This window comes from Balaenoptera musculus, chromosome 11 (genome assembly GCF_009873245.2).
Source record: "Balaenoptera musculus isolate JJ_BM4_2016_0621 chromosome 11, mBalMus1.pri.v3, whole genome shotgun sequence".
NCBI classification, from domain to species: domain Eukaryota; kingdom Metazoa; phylum Chordata; class Mammalia; order Artiodactyla; family Balaenopteridae; genus Balaenoptera; species Balaenoptera musculus.
The window spans coordinates 60,771,008-60,789,157 of NC_045795.1; the positions used below are offsets into that span (position 1 = coordinate 60,771,008).

General features: G+C 44.7%; 1 protein-coding gene across 1 annotated transcript; it reads left to right on the forward strand.

Moving 5' to 3' along the window:
- The first annotated feature begins 2,721 nt into the window (after positions 1 to 2,721).
- Positions 2,722 to 14,840, forward strand: CX3CR1 (C-X3-C motif chemokine receptor 1). Its single transcript, XM_036869333.1, has 2 exons — positions 2,722 to 2,803; positions 11,859 to 14,840. The coding sequence occupies exon 2, from the start codon at positions 11,868 to 11,870 to the stop codon at positions 12,942 to 12,944; it is 1,077 nt and encodes a 358-aa protein (XP_036725228.1). The 5' UTR covers positions 2,722 to 2,803; positions 11,859 to 11,867; the 3' UTR covers positions 12,945 to 14,840.
- The last annotated feature ends 3,310 nt before the right edge of the window (positions 14,841 to 18,150 follow it).

Sequence of the window (18,150 nt, forward strand, 5' to 3'; positions counted from 1 at the left end):
GTCACCAGTGTAGTGAAACAAAAGAGAAGAGCAAGAGTCATCATTACTTGTGTAGTGAAACAAAAGAGAAGAGCAAGAGTCATCATTACTTATCTGGTAAGAGGCTTGACTCGAAACAGCAACTTAAGATCTTCTAATGTCTCACAAGGCCAAGTCTATTTTTCTTCATCCTGTCCAGTTTCTAGAGGAGTGAGTTCTACTTGGGTGTGGTAAATCCATGGTCTTATCCTGGCTAATTTATCAAAATGAGGAGTGGGTGTTCTGCAGCACCTTGTATGGTCCTGTCCACTTAGAGGCAAGTTGATGTCCCAGTCCTTGTTCTCTCCAGGTTTTGAGGAGGACTCAATCCCTGGGCTGGAAGGGGTGCAGTACCATCTCAGTTGGGTAGGTGGACCTACTGGAAGCAAATTCTTGAACAGAAGTTCAAATAGGGCCCAATTCTTAACAGAGTTGTTGACTGCTAGGTCCTTTAAGACATCTACAGATTCTCCTGCCCAGGCAGACACCTGGAATGGCCTACCACACAATATTCCTGAAGGGCTCACTTCTGGGAGCCACTCTAATCCATAGCAGGGCAACTGGCAAGACCTTATTCCAAGTTGGTCTCCTGACATATTTTAGCAATGCTCTCTTTGAATATGTGATTCATTTTCTCAGTTCTTCCTGTTGATTGTGGTCTTCAGGCTGAATGTAGTTTCCAGCAATATGCAATGCTTTAGATACCTGTTGGGTTATACTGGAGACAGTGCAACTGTCACTTTGAAGGGTGCAGGCAATCCAACTTGGGCAATAATTTCCTTAAGGAGGGATTTAACTACTTCAGATGTTTTTTCTGTCCAGGTGGCTTATGCTTCCACTCATTCTGAAAAAGTGTCCACAGGGAATTCCCTGGCAGTCCAGTGGTTAGGACTCTGCGCTTCCACTGCTGGGGGCCCAGGTTTGATCCCTGGTCAGGGAACTAAGATCCTGCATGCCACATGGCACGGCCAAAAAAAAAAAAAAAAAAGAAAAAGAAAAAGTGTCCACAAACACTAACAAGTATCTGAAGTTTCCTGCAGCTTGAGGTATTTGAAAGTCTATCTGCCAGTCCTCAGTGGGGCAGGCTCCTCTATATTGAGTTCCCACCTGAGGGTGTCTAGCAGCAGTCTTTGGATTATTTTTCACACAAATTTTAGCCTGGCCAAAGGCAGGGAAAGGTGGCCTGACACTGAGGCCAGGGGGAGACCGAGAAAGGAAATGGGGCAGTGGAGTTCCTCAAATGCCAGCAGGTCAGCCAACCCATAGCGCTGCAGTCCCAGCCACAGCTGGTCCTGGCCGGTGAGTCCATGCTGGGGATGGGGAGAAGGCAAGGTGGAAGCCTGCAATGCAGCCCCACCCTCAGGAGACCATATGAGACCAGGGGCACACTGGGCGCAAGCTGTGAGAAGGGCAGTGGGCAGCCAGGGAAGGCCTTGTGGGGGTGTGGTCACTGACCACTTGATAAACACGTGTGTTGAGGGCCCACTTGTGCCAGACCCTGGCTAGGTCCTGGGATAGGGATGGACTAGGAAGAGGCTTGGCCTTGAATATGACTCAGGCAGGTAAGGAAGTGGTGGGAAGGCAGTGCAGCCGAGGTGGCTGAGATACGAGTTACAGTCAGAGAACCAGCTGGCCAGGGCAGGGAGCGGGAGCACGGCCTGTACAGCAGGGCCCAGCCAGGTGCCACATCCCGCTGGAGCAGCCTGTGCCACTGCCCATCAGATACAGAACTTGGGCTTGACTGCAGGGTATAGGGAATCACTAAATGCCTTGAAGGAGGGAGGTGAGGGGAAACATAATTATTAAGTATCCATCAGGTAACAGGCACTCAGTAGGTGTTTTCTGTGCCAACGCCTCTCAGACTCAATGTGTTTACCAATCTCCTAAGAATTTCATTAAAATGCAGAGTCTCTATATTCCATATCTTGTAATAACCTAAAATGAAAAAGAATCTGAAAAAGAATATATATATATTTGTATATGTATGTATAACTGAATCACTTTGCTGTACACCTGAAACACTGTAAATCAACTATACTTCAATAGAAAAAAATTTTTTTAGTAAAACAATATAGGCATACCTTAGAGATATTGTGAGTTCGGTCCCAGACCACCACAATAAAGCAGATATCACAATAAAGCAAGTCACATGAAAAAAAAAAAATAAAAAAATAAAGATACATATAGAGATGAATTTTCTTTATAACAAGTAAAATCTATAAGGCATCAAAAAAATGCAAAGTCTAATTCAAGAGGCCTAGGTTGGGGGCCTGAGGTGCTGCATTTCTGATAAGCTCCTAGCTGGGATCACACTTTGAGGAGAAAAGCTGTAGCTCATTCAATTTGCACCCCAATGCTGTCCAGTGAGTATTATCGGCTCCTGTTTATTGGCAGGAAAACAGAGGCTCAGTTTCTGGGCTTGCCTGAAGGCACATCATTAAAGAGAGCTATACTGTTCCTGCCCTCCACCCATGTGAGGGAGATAACACAGCCCCTAAGTTATCACTCCCTCCAAGCCCCTCTTGGTCTGCCCCAGGCTTGGGTCTTCCAGGTCTGTAACTTCAGGCCCTCCTGTCCCAGCTGGCCTCCAGCCTGGAGTTTCTGAACTTGCCTGCGGCAGCATCTAAAGATAGTCTACCTCACAGGAAACCAGATACTATTGGCTAACTTTGCAATTAAAGATGCTCTCAGAGGGAAGGAAAGGGAAATACTCTCTGGCAGAGTCTGCGTGGGACAGGGCGGCTGATTGGCATATCCAGAGGTTCCCTTCCCAGGTCCAGCCCAGGTAGGAGCAGAGGACTTGTTCAGCACCTGTGGGCGAGCTGGGTGGAGCACTGTGGTCAGAGGTCAAAGTGGGTTAATGATGCTGGTTTGCTTTACATGCCAACAAGGGAGATGATTTTCCAGATGATGTTGCAGCCTAAATGTCCAAGGGGCTTGGGGGGGATGGGGGGCGGTGAGTAATTAGATCATTTATGACATGCTTAACATAGTGGAATATGATTAGAAGTGTTAGTAATTACATTTCAGGGACATGGAGAAATGCTCAAAAAAAGCATCATTTAAAATTGCATCTGCCAACTATTATATATGGAATGGATAAACAACAAGATCCTACTGTATAGCACAGGGAACTATATTCAATATCCTGTAATAAACCATGATGGAAAAGAATATATATGCATACACACACATATATATGAATCACTTTGCGCTACAGCAGAAATTAACACATTGTAAATCAATTACAATGTCCTAACCACTGGACCACCAGGGAACTCCCTATTATTTTTAAAAATAATTTTATTTTTTTTTCTTTCTTATTCTTTTAGAGACGCACATTTAACTGTTTATGGGTGAAATGTTATGACATCTGGATTTATTTATTTATTTATTTACAAATATTTATTTATTTATTTGGTTGTGCCGGGTCTTAGTTGCGGCACAAGGGATCTTTAGTTGCTGCACGTGGACTCTTAGTTGCGGCATGCGGGATCTAGTTCCCTGACCAGGGATTGAACCCAGGCCCCATCTCTGCATTGGGAGAGTGTAGTCTTAACCACTGGACCATCAGGGAAGTCCCTGAATTTATTTTTAAATAATCCAGTAGGGAATGAAGTGGGGAATAGATGAAATACTGATCATGAGTTGCTAATTGTTGAAGCTCGGTGATTAGTGCATGGGGGTTGTCTCTGCTTTTATATATGTTTGGAAATTGTATAATAAAAAGTTTTAAAAATAGCATTTGCATTTTCAATGTAAATATACTCAATGTGAATATTAAAATATGCATAAAGATTGGATGGAAGAAGCTAAAAGCTAGCTGTGGTTGGTTCTGGGAAGTTGGATTGTAGATAGTTTTGAGTTTTTTCTTTCCTGTTTCTTCCATGCTTTTTTGTGCCATCTGCATTTTTTTTTTTTTTTTTTTTTTTGGCTGTGCCGTGAGGCAAGTGGGATCTTAGGTCCCCGACCAGGGATCAAACCCACACCTCCTGCAGTGGAAGCTCGGAGTCTTAACCACTGGACTGCCAGGGAAGTCCCACCATCTGCATTTTTTATAATGAGCAACTATTGCATTTATAAAGAAAATTATTTTAATAACAAATTCCTGACACACTTTGATGTTCAACATTGATGTATGCTGTTATCATCATTGTGAGGACATTTGGGCTCAGAAGGTTTGTGTCATTGGAAAACATCTTCAGAAAGAAAGTATGAGTGGACACACATGTGAGTGAATTGTGACTCTTGGCAGGGAAGAAAATCTATACCACATCTCTTTAAATATCTTCCCAGGCCCTCTTCATCTTTTTCCTTAAACCTATGTTCATCGGGAAACATAACACACTCAAAGGACAGTCTGCAGGTCAACAGCTTATAAATTGATCTGCTACCTTACCAACATCCAGGCAGCAGCAGAGAACCAGGCCAGCCCCCGGCAGCCTCCCTCAGGTCCCTTCTTGATCACCACCACTGCCCTCCCCAAAATCACCCCATTCCTGACTTTTATGGTCATTGCTTCCTTCTTTGTCCTTGTAGATTTACCTCCTACATATTCATTCCTAAACACTGCGGATTTTCTTTGCCTGTTTCTGACCTTCACATATGTGGATTCATACAGTAGGTCTGCTTTTTGGTTTGCATTTTTAAAATGCATTTCTACTGTAGGAGATGTAGATGCACACACAAAAATGTTCATGACAGAATTGTTCAAAAACTGAAAGCCACCCAGGGGTGCATCAGCATAGAACAGATAATAATCGTGGGGCACTCACACAGTGCAATCCTATTCAGCAATAACAATGAACAGACCATAGCCACAGCAATAGCATGGATGAGATACTACCAGAAATGCTGAGATGAATTTACAGATAAATGCAAAATTGGCCCATATCCACATGGCAGTTATCAAATGCATCACCACCAGACACAATTTCTGTTTCCATGAACAAGAATTATCACATCATCATCAGTCATTTGTAAATTAGCTCAGACAGTGAAAGGGGGAGATGGCCCCAAAGGGTGTGCTAGACAGGACACCCAATAAAGGTTTTTTTTTGCCTATTAAAGCCTTTTATAATTTTTCCTTATAGATCCTCAGTGTAGAATTTGAGGCTCCTCTGTTTACCTCTCTTCTGCCTTCTCTCTGCATCCTTTCCTGAGCCCTCCTCTCAGACTAAAGTGAACTTTCCTGAAAGCTCCAGGAACAGCAACGAAGACCCAACGCAGCCAAAGTAAATTAATTAATTAATTAATTAATTAACTAATCCCACCATCCTCCTAATCCCACCATCCTCACTTCCTTCTGTTTCTGTATAGTCCCTCACACCCTCTCTGCCTGGCCGTGGACCCAGGAAACCTCCTTATGCTCAGACTCTCAGTGCTTTTGGCTTCAAACCACACCCCACCCCATGCCCACCGCCATCTTTATCAACCTGGAAGACCCTCCCAGCCTTTAAGACTCAGCTTAAATGGTCTGATCCTTGGGCTTCCCATCACTTTTCTTATACTGTTACTAAACAATAATAAAAATTCACAGAGACTATATCTTAGACATTTTTACCTCCACAGAATTGAGCACAGTGCCTACTGTTGGGGAAATAGAATGAAAAACAAAATCTCCAACCCAGAAAAATCTCTCCATGAATATGGTAGAGAAAGAAAACTCTTTCATTACTGAATAAGCATTAAATGTGATGTGCATCACAGGCAATCCGCTATGAGGTAGTAAAGACACAAAAAATCTCACCCTGGTATATGACCAGACACAACCCCTTACACACATGTTCTCAAGATACACAATAACTGGTGCTCAAGTAAGGGAACCTGACAGTCACACACAGTTCATCCCAAGTTTACCATGGTCATTGGGGTCATCATCTGTATTAGTTGGTTGGCTTCATCCAGAGGAGAAACAAACTTCTCATCTCTTTATGATCAGAGGTAGTTGTGTAACTTAGAGCCAGGTTCCTGCCCAAGTCAGGCTCCTGCCCTCCCCCTGGGACTGGGAGCCTGGGCACCTCAATATTTGCATTTCAAAGAGATGGGTCCCAGCTCTGAAACTGACAGAGGAAATGATCACATTTTCTAAAGGATATATATCCACATTTCAAAGAGGAAAGAAGGTACAATTACATGTTTTCTAAAACAAATACTCTAAGAAAAAGGAGGCAAGTGGACTCTTGCCCCTTATTTCCAACAGGGAGAATTAAGCCTCTTATTATTTTTTTTAGTTAGTTAATTAATTAACTAATTAATTACTGTAGTTACTTAATTACTACAGAATTACTGTAGTAATTCTGTAATTACTTTACTTTGGCTGCGTTGGGTCTTCGTTGCTGTGCGTGAGCTTTCTCTAGTTGTGGTGAGCGGGGGCTACTCTTCGTTGCGGTGCGCGGGTTTCTCATCGCAGTGGCTTCTCTTTGTTGCGGAGCATGGGCTCTAGGTGCACGGGCTTCAGTAGTTGTGGCACACGGGCTCAGTAGTTGTGGCGCACGGGCTCAGTAGTTGTGGCACATAGGCTTGGTTGCTCCGCGGCATGTGGGATCTTCCTGGACCAGGGCTTGAACCCGTGTCGCCTGCATTGGCAGGTGGATTCCTAACCACTGCGCCACCAGAGAAGTCCCAAGCCTCTTATTTTTAATTTTTACTTGTCCTTACACCAGTGTATGGTAAAGATAATTAACAGATATTGGCTTAATCAAAAATTAATTAATAAGCAAGTCCATCTCTTCTTCAGTTATTAGAAAAAGAAAGTCATGAAGCATTTTCCTTTCTAAATTTCACAGTTTACTTTGAAAGAGATAAATAAATACCATAAAGGACTTTGAGGAGGAAAGCAGAGGGAGCTGTGTCAAACCAAGAACAGGGGCATGTCCTGTGAAGGGGTGGCTCACACACGAGCAGAGGGGCCTCACTCCATGTGTGGTTTTCTCCTGTTACTGGTCTTGGCTTGGGGTGTGTTTTGGCCCGTATAAAATGCTGGTGGGTGAGTCACGCCAAGTTGTTTTAGGTGGACTCTGCTGCAGGAATAGTCACTCAATCTACTTGTGTGGAGGATGGGGTGCAAGTTGTAAAATGTGCCCACTGCTCCTCAGCACGGAATTCAAGACCCATCCATCTGCCCCTCTTCTGCCTTCTTGGCCTTGCTCTCTCTGCATCCTAAGGAGGGGTCTCATAAAAAATAGCTGTCATTGTAAATTGGAAAACCATCAGGTCCTTAAACTCAGGGGCCCAAGTAGCCAGGGGTGTGGGCTTGGGCCCAGACTGAGAACCTTCCTACATGGCCCAAGGTGAATTCCAGATTTGTCAGGACTCAAAATTAACTGATTCAGCTCTCTGTCTCCAAACAGAACCTCATCTGAATGCTGGCCGCCTGCGAGCCCAGAAGCTTTGCAGGCTGCTGAGCAGCCACTCTGTGGACACGAGGCCACGCTTCCCCTGACCCAGGACTCACGCTGCTCTTTAAGACTGTTTGTTTCCTTCTGTTCGGTCCTTGTTGGAAAACTGAGCACCCAGAGCTGGCCAGGCCCTCAGAGATGGTCCGGTCCAGGGCTTTCATTACATACATCAAGAAACTGAGGCAGAGCTGGAAGTGAGCTGCCCAGGGTCTGCCAGCTTATTTCAGGGTACGTGGACCCCTCTGAAGTACATGGCTCTGAAGAGCATCACTGTGTATTTGAAGACAGGAAATAAGCTGACCCTCTGGCCTTCAGCCTTTCCTTCTCCAGAGAAAAGGATTCCCATTTCTTCACCACCATTGTTGAGAGCTAGGTTCTGGGGGTCTGGCAGTGAGGACCACCTAGTCATGGCTGGAGAGGCAAATAATATCCCCAACCCCTCCATTTCCCACCCACCGTTTCACTGAGGGTCAGCCTTCTGGGTCCTGAGTCTAGAAGGCAAAACCCAGGAAGAGTGTTCAGGGTCACATCATGAATCTTATCCTTTAAAGGGGGGTCACCTCTACTATTTTTCAGTTCTCACTCTAGAGACAGGGCCTGCAGTAACATGCAGAATTCCCCTCCAAGAGGGAAAGCATGGTGCAGAGCAGGGAACACGGCTTTGTGAAGAGATGCATCTGGGTTGAAATCCTGGTTCTGTTGCTCCCTTGGACAAATTACCTAAATCTTTCTGAGCCACTGGTGGTTATTTTGCAAGGGGGCAGAGTCATTTCCCATGAGGTGTTGTGGTGAGAATTAAATGGGGTCTTGTGTCTGGAGCATGACACTTAGCAGGTATCCAGGAACGGCAGCCTTCTCTCCTAAACTGGGGCTTTCCGAGGATAACCTCAGGTTCTAGAACCTCAAGAGATAGGGGTATCCCCACGGGGAAAGTTGGGATCAGGGATCAAGCAATTCCTGAGTTTTGTTTGGTCCAAAGGAAAAAAATTAAGCCTCACAATTGGCATTAGACTGAACCTCAAACCCGTGTGTACTCAAGGGCCTAAAAAGCCATAAAAAGAGAGCAAGGAAGGTAAACAAACAAACAGAAGACTCATTAAATCTAGAAAACTGTACGCAGGACGTGAAGCCAAAAGAGAGGAGGAAGAAACACGAAAAAGACGCTGGGGAGAAGAAAGTGGATGGGGGCCAGCTAATGAGAGGGGAAGTGTAGAAAAGGGAAGCTGATTGGAAACAGTGGGTAATGATGACCAAAAAAAAAAAAAAAGTTAAAAAATAAGTGAGCAGGCCTGAGAAAAGGAAGTGACCGGAGGAAGTAGAACAGGGTCGGCAGTAGAGCCAGCCTGGTGTTTTTTAAAGCAGGTTCTACAAAATTCATTTCAACTTGGGTATGAAACCCACGTGCATTCAAAGCTCAGCTTCTAGGTTCAGCCCAGACTCTCCCAGCTCAGCACCATTTAGTAAAATGTTGACTTAACAGAACAGAGGGTGAGGAGGCCCGAGGATAGCTGGGGGGACGTGTGCGGTGCAACCTCAGTTAGTGTGGTGGGACCTGTGTTAGTGCTTCACTCCGGCACCCATCCTTTCCCCCTGCAATCCCGTCTATATGAACCTTGCTTAGTAGATGCTGTGAAGGCTTATTTCACTGGATTTTAAAAAAATTTTATTTATTTATTTTTGGCTGTGTTGGGTCTTTGTTGCCGCCCACGGGCTTTCTCTAGTTGCGGCGAGTGGGGGCTACTCTTCGTTGCAGTGTGCAGGCTTCTCACTGTGGTGGATTCTCTTGTTGTGGAGCACAGACTCTAGGTGTGTGGGCTTCAGTAGTTGTGGCACGTGGGCTCAGTAGCTGTGGCACATGTGCTTCGTTGCTCTGCGGCATGTGGGATCTTCCTGGACCAGGGCTCAACCCGGGTCCCCTGCATTGGCAGGCGGATTCTTAGCCACTGTGCCTTCACTGGATTCTTGCACTTGGTTTCTGGTGTCCTCAGGGGCTGGGAAGCCAGTGTGTAGCCTGAGTGAAAGCCAGTTGATCTCTGGCAGCCCTCTGACCCCTAGGCATTAGCCCTGCTCTTGTCTGCTACCAGGAGGCCCTATCTTCAGGCTCCTGGCCCAATCCTGGGACATCTCAGAGGACCCAGAAATAAAAGGTCCACCCAGCTCAGGCCCACCTTTCCTGAAAAGGTGCCTGGATAAAGCTATCAAGTTCTAGACACTTCATGTTATTACCTATATAATCCTCTCTGCAATTCTGAAAGGAAAGTTCTATATTTAATTCACTGCCCTGCTGAAGAGCTCCAGGGATATCCATGATGAGAGGATGGGGAAGGTGCAGCAAGAGCTTCGAAAAGGCCAGGATGTCAGAAATAAACAGGTGGCATGTGGCAAGGAGGTCCCCAGTCCCTCCCCTCTCCTTGCTAGGCACCTGGCTCAGGGCTGCCAAGTGTGTGCCCGTCCCCTTCTAGCCCACCTGCCCACTCTTCCCAGTGACCCAGGGACACCTGCCCGAAGATTTGTAGGAGGTCCCTGTGTGTGAGGCATGCCGCCAAGAGTAGAAATCAAACCCACCACATGCAGATTTGGCAAAAATCAAGCCAATCCAAAAGCACCAAGTTCCTGGGCTTTCGGGACTGAACACAGGCCCAAAAGAGATGCGAAACAATTTTTATTGCTCTTGGACTCCTCTCGAGGTCAACTCTGCCAGCTCCTGACCCGGGGTGGGGGGCGGGAAGAGGGGGGGCTACCTCCAGCATCCCCAACTTAGGACTACAAGGGCTTGACTGTTTGTGCTCCTACACAGCTGACTGTCTGGGAAGTCACCTGCACCAAGTGGCCACTCCCGGCCACCCAGCATCTCAGCTGAGCCATTTGAAACTGACATTTATGTCACTCAAAAATGGTTGCATATCAGCCATTTTATATGGTGCAACTTAACTTTTATTGATTAAGGTCATAGCCAGCGGCTCCTCTCTGAGAAAAGGGCATTGCAGCTGAACGCAAAGAAAGCATACAGTTCCCTGTGGCTGAGAACTCCATCCCAGCCTGAGACGGCCCAGGTCAGAAAGCCTTGGGCCACTTCGCCCGGAAGAGTCTGGGTGAGACGCAGAGCTGGGCCGGGACACTAAGCAGAGGCTGGGAAGGGAGAAGCAAAGCCCTGGCTGGGGGGCCCTCGCCTTGGCAGAGACACCATCTTGGTGAAAACAGCATGAAAAGGATGTAGCGGGGTGTGGAAACTCCCCTGGTTAAAGAAGCATGAGCTTTGGTTTTAGTTGTGCTGAGTGGAGGCAGTGACGACCAGGGGGTGTGCACTGAGGTTTCTGAGGGCCTGTCTTGTGGTATCACAAGGAAGAGGAGTGGGTCCCAGAGGACCAGGGCAAAAGGGCTCCCCTTGCAGCCTCTGGAGTGAATCCTGGCTGAGAGAAGAGGGGATGGACAAGTGTCACTTCCCAACCTGAGCAGAAATGTCTTGTCTTTCCATTCTTGTCCAGAAAGAAACAGGAAAAGAACAGTGGGGGAGGCCAGGTCACAGTGAAGTGCAGGGCTGGTAATTATCAGATTACTTAGCCCCCAAGACCCAGGGCAGCAGGCTAACTGAGCACAGGCCTCCATCTGGGATCCATTAGCCCTTTCATGACTGCAAAGGCCTGGATGATGGTGACACTCCCTCTTGGAGTTGTAGGATGACTGACCATCCCAGTTGGCTTAGAACTGAGGGGTTTCCGACATGTGAGACTTTCAGTGCTAAAACCAGAAGAGTCCTGGGCAAATCAAGGCAAGGTAATCACCCTAGGGTGTCTGACTCTATGTCTTATCCCTTAAGGAACAGAAAGACTTAGTTGGTTCCAAGAGGGAGAGGGAAAGAAATGGCTCTCAAAAACAAAGACGAGGCTCTGGGTGCAGGTCTGCCCAGGCCTCCGCAGTGTCTAGGACCTCTCTCTTCAGTCTTCATGCAGGAGAAATGAGGGTCCAGAGGGCGGAGAGGTGGGAGAAAGGAAGGGGGTGGAGAATGGAAGTTTGGACTGGAAGTGTGATTTACGGCGTCCCCACCACCACACCCCTCTCCTCCCCACTCGCTCATCCTCTCTCCCCCATCCACATCCTGGTCAAGCTAGCTATCTTTCAGACAGACTTTTGAAAATCAAAGAAAAAAAGATCTGTCTCAAGCTTCAAAAGGCTTAGATTCAAACGCTAACTGAGCCATTTACTGCATAGTTTCTGGCAAGTCACTGAGCCTCTCAGGGACTGGTTTCCTCTCTGTCAAAGGGGTCTGTTATAGCCTCCATCACAGAGATTAAACAAGATAGCACGCGTGACATTGGGAAACGTATTGGTTAGACACCCAACCAAATGTCTGCTTCTTCCAGTCTGCCTATGTAAGGAGCAGAATTCCAACTTTGTTTCTCTGAGAACTAATGCCGTTACTTGTCTTCCTTTCTCATCCAGGTGCTCACCATGCCCACCATCTCCCCTGAATCAAGTTTAGAAGACTTTGAGTATGATGAGCTTGCAGAAGCCTGTGATATGGGGGACATCGTGGCCTTGGGAACTGTCTTCCTGGCCATACTCTACTCCCTTGTCTTTGCCTTTGGCCTGGTGGGAAATTTGTTGGTGGTGTTTGCCCTCACCAACAGCCAGAAGCCCAAGAGCATCACTGACGTTTACCTCCTGAACCTGGCCTTTTCTGATCTGCTCTTTGTAGCCACCTTGCCCTTCTGGACTCACTATCTTATAAACGAGCAAGGCCTTCATAATGCCGTGTGCAAACTCACCACCGCCTTCTTCTTCATTGGGTTTTTTGGAGGCATATTCTTCATCACCATCATCAGCATCGACAGGTACCTGGCCATTGTCCTGGCCGCCAACTCCATGAACAACCGGACCGTGCAGCATGGCGTCACCATCAGCCTTGGCGTCTGGGCAGCCGCCATCTTGGTGGCCGCTCCCCAGTTCATGTTCACCAAACAGAAAGAAAACGAATGCCTTGGTGACTACCCCGAGGTCCTACAGGAAATCTGGCCTGTGCTCCGCAACGTAGAAATAAATTTTCTTGGCTTCCTGCTCCCCCTGCTTATTATGAGTTACTGTTACTTCAGAATCATGCGGACACTTTTTTCCTGCAAAAACCAAAAGAAAGCTAAAGCCATTAGGCTGATCTTTCTTGTGGTCATCATGTTTTTCCTCTTCTGGACACCCTACAACGTCATGATTTTCTTAGAGACACTCAATCTCTATGACTTCTTTCCCAACTGTGACATGAAGAGGGATCTGAGGTTGGCCCTCAGTGTGACCGAGACAGTTGCATTTACCCACTGTTGCCTTAATCCCCTTATCTATGCATTTGCTGGAGAGAAGTTCAGAAGATACCTTTACCACCTGTACAGGAAATGCCTGGCTGTCCTGTGTGGCCATCCCGTCCACGTCAGTTTCTCCCTGTCCCTGTCTGAATCACAAAGGAGCAGGCGAGAAAGTGTTCTGAGCAGCAATTTCACTCATTACACCAGTGATGGAAATACATCCATCCTCCTCTGAAAGCCTTGTCCCTCCAACAAGCCTGGAGTTTCTGAGACTGACACTGAATAATGAGGACAGATTTTTTAAATTTCTTACATGCAAGAAACAATGGGCCTGATGCCCAAAAGCAATCCTGAAAGCATTTTTGAGAATTGGCTCAAAATCTGAATGATAAAGGATAGGCATGTTTCTTACTGCCAATGTCAGGAGTTTCTTGTTTACAAATTACAAAAATTCAACTCAGATTAATTTAGCCTGAAAAGAGGCAGTATCATTTGCATTGTAACATGGGCAAGGGGGTGGCGAATCCTCAGAGTGAGTGAAAACTAGAGACTGAATCTAGCTAGAACTTCCTCTCTCTGACTCTCAAATCTCTGAGTGGTAACAGAGATCCCAGACTCACATAACACAGCTTTGTCATCAGAGAGGGAATGAGACCTATATCCCTCTGGTCCCAAGGTCAAAATTCCCAGGGAAGGGCTCTGATTGGCCAAGTTTGTATCAGATTCTCATCCTTGGACCAGGTGGCGGTATCCACAGGGAAGACATAGATAAGATGGCAGCTTCCATTCCAATCTTGTGGTTGGAGATGCGTGAAGACATATTTCCAAGAAGCTGGAGGGGTGGGTGCTGCTTTGATCAGATATAACAAGAGTTGCCCACCAACTTTACCATGTGTCTGGCCCAGCCCCACCCCGATCATACCAGCCAGCACACACCACCAGCCTCTTCTTCATTAAACCCCCTCTGTCATGTCCCCAAACCTATAAAGGTTCCCCAGCGCCTACTGCATCAAGTCCAAGCTCAAATGCCTGGCCTCTGACACCCTCCATCATGTGGTTCCACCAACAGATTCGCCAGTACCTCCCCTTCACAAAGGACTCCAGCCACCTTGTCAGTCAGGTCTCTTCAATCCGGCCGCATGCATCGCCACCTGCTCCAGAGCCCAGGGGGATAAACAGAAAAAACACTGGCCCAAACTGAGAAGGCATGGTTTCCAATCCCAACTCTATCACTTATCCGCTGGGTAATTTGGGGCCAACTGAACTTCAGTTTCCTCATCTGTAGAATGGAGATAATAGAACTTTTCACGTAGGAAGCATCCTTTCCAGCATGAGGAACCAGCCTCTAACTCTTGCAGGTTCCAACCCTCTTGTCTGGTTCCCAGACTTCAGCTTTTCCTCCACTTGGCACCGTGCTTAAGTGGTGCTGTTGACAGAGCTTGGAAGGGCCTTGCGGGCTCTGCTGCATGATGTAGCTCAGACACAGAGGAGGCTGGCTCCTACAATGGCGCTAAATGGACACTCGTAGATATACAGGTTGATAGCCTTTCCTGACCCAACCCTCCCGGACTGCCTGGAACATTTCATCCCAATCAACTGGTGGCAACCCCATCTGGAGAGAACCCCATCATTCATGCCACTGCCAACCTGGACAGCCAGGGTCCCAGGAGCAGTTTTCCCTTTCTCAGTAAACATTTGGGATGGACTGAAACTTTAAAGATTGAAAAACAATTGTGATGATGCTGAAGAAAATATCATCTATAATCTAACTACAAAATATCTTCATCTGCCCACCAGACCTCGTTCACACCCTCACGTGTTTCGAGTTGCAATCATAATGTACAGAAAGTTTCATAATCTGCTTTTTTTTTCTCTTAACATTAGGCCACAAATAACCCTCTGTTTCTATATAGTTTTGTAATGATCATTTCAGAAGACTCTGCCAGGTTGTGTACTCACTGAAGGCGTCTGACTCATTCTTCTATTTCTCACTCCTTGGTAGTCAGTATATTTGTTTAACCAATAACAGAATGAATTACGTTCCATCAAGATCATGTACTGTAACTTACTCATCATTACCCTATTAATAAACATTTCGCTTGTTTCCAATATTTAGCAAATACATATTTTACAGCACTTTTCTGTATAATTTCCTTTCTCCTCTTCAATTACTTCCTTTGGATAAATTCCTTGCCATGGGGATAACTGGGCCAAAGGGCATGGGAACTTTTTAGCTTTTGACACATACATATGAAACTAATATACTGCAAAACCTTTATTGAGCATATATTACATGCAACATGTGAGCTCAGACCCAGAGCTGGTCCAAAGATCAGTGCGATAAGGCCTTTGCCTTCAATGTTTAAGAGGTGCTTAACATTTAAACATTTTTTCTTATTATGATTAGATTGACTCTTTCCCAGTGAGGAAACTCATACTATGTTGCCCTTGCCATCTTGCTTTTTTTAGTCCCAGAATCACAGAATTGTGGGTGGTCAGAAATAGTTGATTCCAAACCCACACTTGGCAGGTAGGGGAAAGGAGGTCCAGAGAAGGCCAGAGACTGGCCCAAGATCACACAGCGAGTTAATCAAGGAGGTACATAACTCTCAGTTTACTGACTTCTTCCTCCTCTTCATAAAACTATAGACCAATCTTATGGTGACTACAGTTAACAATACTGTGTTGTATATTTGAAAGTTGCTAAGAGAGTAGATTTTAAAATTTCTCACCACACACAAAAAAATTGTAACTATGTGAAGTGGTGGACGTGTTAACTAACCTTTTTGTGATAATCATTTTACAATATATACACATATAAAATTATATATAGAAACCCTAAAGACTTCATCAAAAAACCGTTAGAACTAATAAACAAATTCAGTGAAGTTGCAGGATACAAAATCAATACACAGAAATCTGTTGTGATTCTTTACACTAATAATAAAGTATCTGCAAGAGAAATTAAGAAAATAATTCCATTAATAATTGCATCAAAAAGAATATAATACCTAGAATAAATTTACCAAGGAGGTAAAAGACCTGTATATTGAAAACTACAAGACATTAATGAAAGAAATTGAAAAAGACACAAATAATGGAAAGATATTTCAAACTCATGGATTGGAAGAATTAATATTGTTAAAATGTCCACACTACACAAAGCAATATACAGATTCATAGCAATCCCTATTGGAATTCCTTTTCATGAAATAGAACAAACAATCCTAAAATTTGTATACAGCCACAAAAGACCCCAAATAGCTAAAGCAATATTGAGAAAGAGGAACAAAGCTGTAGGCATTATGCTCCCTGATCTCCAACTATATTACAAAAACTACAGTAATTAAAACAATATGGTATTGGCATAAAAAGAGACACATAAATCAGTGGGTCAAAATAGAAAGCCCAGAAATAAATCCACATATATATATATGGTCAATTAATTTATAACAAAGGAGCCAGGAATATACAATGGGGAAAGCACAGTCTCTTCAATAAATGGTGTTGGGGAAACTAGACAGCTACATGCAAAATAATGAAACTGGACCACTATCTTACACCATATGCAAAAATTAACTCAAAATGGATTAAAGACTTGAATGTAAGACCTGAAACCATAAAACTCTATAGAAGAAAACATAGGCAGTACAACTATGTCAAGACCTTGACATAGGTCTTGGCAACGATTTTTTTAATCTGACACCAAAAGCAACAAAAGTAAAAAGAAACAAGTGGGACTACACTGCACTAAAAAGTTTCTGCAAAGCAAAGGAAACCATCAACAAAATGAAAAGGCAACCTATTGAATGGGTGAAAATAACTGCCAATCATATATATGATAAGGGCTTAATAACCAAAATACAGAAAGAACCCATACAACTCAATAGCAAAAAAAAAAATCTGATTTTAAAATCGGCAGAAGATCTGAATAGACATTTTTCTAAAGAAGACATACAGATGGCCAATAGGTATGTGAAAAGATGTTTAACATCATTAATCAGTAGGGAAATGCAAACCGAAACCACAATGGGATATCACCTCTCACCTGTTAGAATGGCTATTATCCAAAAGATAAGAAATAATAGTTGTTGGCAAGAATGTGGAAAAAAGGGAACCCCTGTGCACTGTTGGTGGGAATGCAAATTGGTGCAACCCCTATGGAAAACAGTATGAAGGTTCCTCAAAAAATTAAAAATAGAACTACAATATGATACAGCAATTCCACTTCTGAGTATTTATCTGAAGAAAATGAAAAAAATAATTTGAAAGGATACATTATCCCCATGTTCATTTCAGCATTTACAATAGACCAGATATGGAAACAACCTAAGTGTTCATCGATGAATAAATGGATAAAGAAATTGTGGTAAATACATACAATGGAATACTATGCAGTCATAAAAAAATGAAATCCTACCATTTGTGACAACATAGATGGATCTCGAGGGCATCATGCTAAGTGAAATATATCAGACAGAGAAAGACAAATACCATATGATCTCTCTTATATGTGGAATCTAAAAAACAAACAAATAAACAAAAAACCAAGCTCACAGATACAGAGAACAGATTGGTGGTTGCAAGCAGGGAGGGGTAGAGGGTGGGAGAAATGGGTGAACTTTTTTTTTTAGTTTAAATAAATTGAATAAAAATTTTTAAAAATAAAATAATAAAGTAACATCACTACATTGTACACATTAAACTTACAAAATTTCATGTGTCAATTATGTCTCAATAAAGCCAGGAAAAAATACAGTCCAATCCTCCCTTCTAAGAGCAGAGAATACAGGTGGTCAATGGAAAACCCCTAGAAAGAGGATCTGCAGGCAGATGATTTAGGCAGAGATGGAAGGTCTGCCCTCCTGAATGCAGAGTTTAACAGAATTGATCTGCTTGTGGTGACAGGTGCAGCCTGAGTGGTGCAGCCTTTGGTGACAGCTGTTCTGTGACATCAGTATCTCTAATGAAAGATGGTCAACAGACAGAGACTCACTGGCAAAGGATACCAGGATTCCCAGAGGCAAATGTTATCAGCGCTCCCATCAGGATCTGGATGGGTAGACTGAGCCTTTGGGAAAGGGGCCACTGCAGAGGGTGGCCACATCCTGGGGCTGTCCCAATGCTTAGGGAAATGCCCAGTCCCTTCCAAATAATCCTACTCACTTTGGGCTTATTCTATGATCATTAAATGACCATCTGAGGGAGAAGCTGGATTTCCAGGAAGCTTGCCACCAAGAAAGATGGAGAATACATGCTTTTGGTTACTGGGAAGAGCTATCACCCCTTATAATTCACTGCATCGGGCATCGGGGTGGGCTTTCCATAATCTCTCTCTCTCTCTGAGACGCTGTCCCTGAGAGCCCAGGAGGGAGAATTCTCCTCTGGCATCAAAAGGTCGACAACCACACCTGGGAACTTGGCACCCCAACTCTGAGAGG

Bases quoted from the DNA above. Each gene is read 5' to 3' on its own strand.
- CX3CR1 (XM_036869333.1), top strand. From the start codon at position 11,868: ATGCCCACCATCTCCCCTGAATCAAGTTTAGAAGACTTTGAGTATGAT.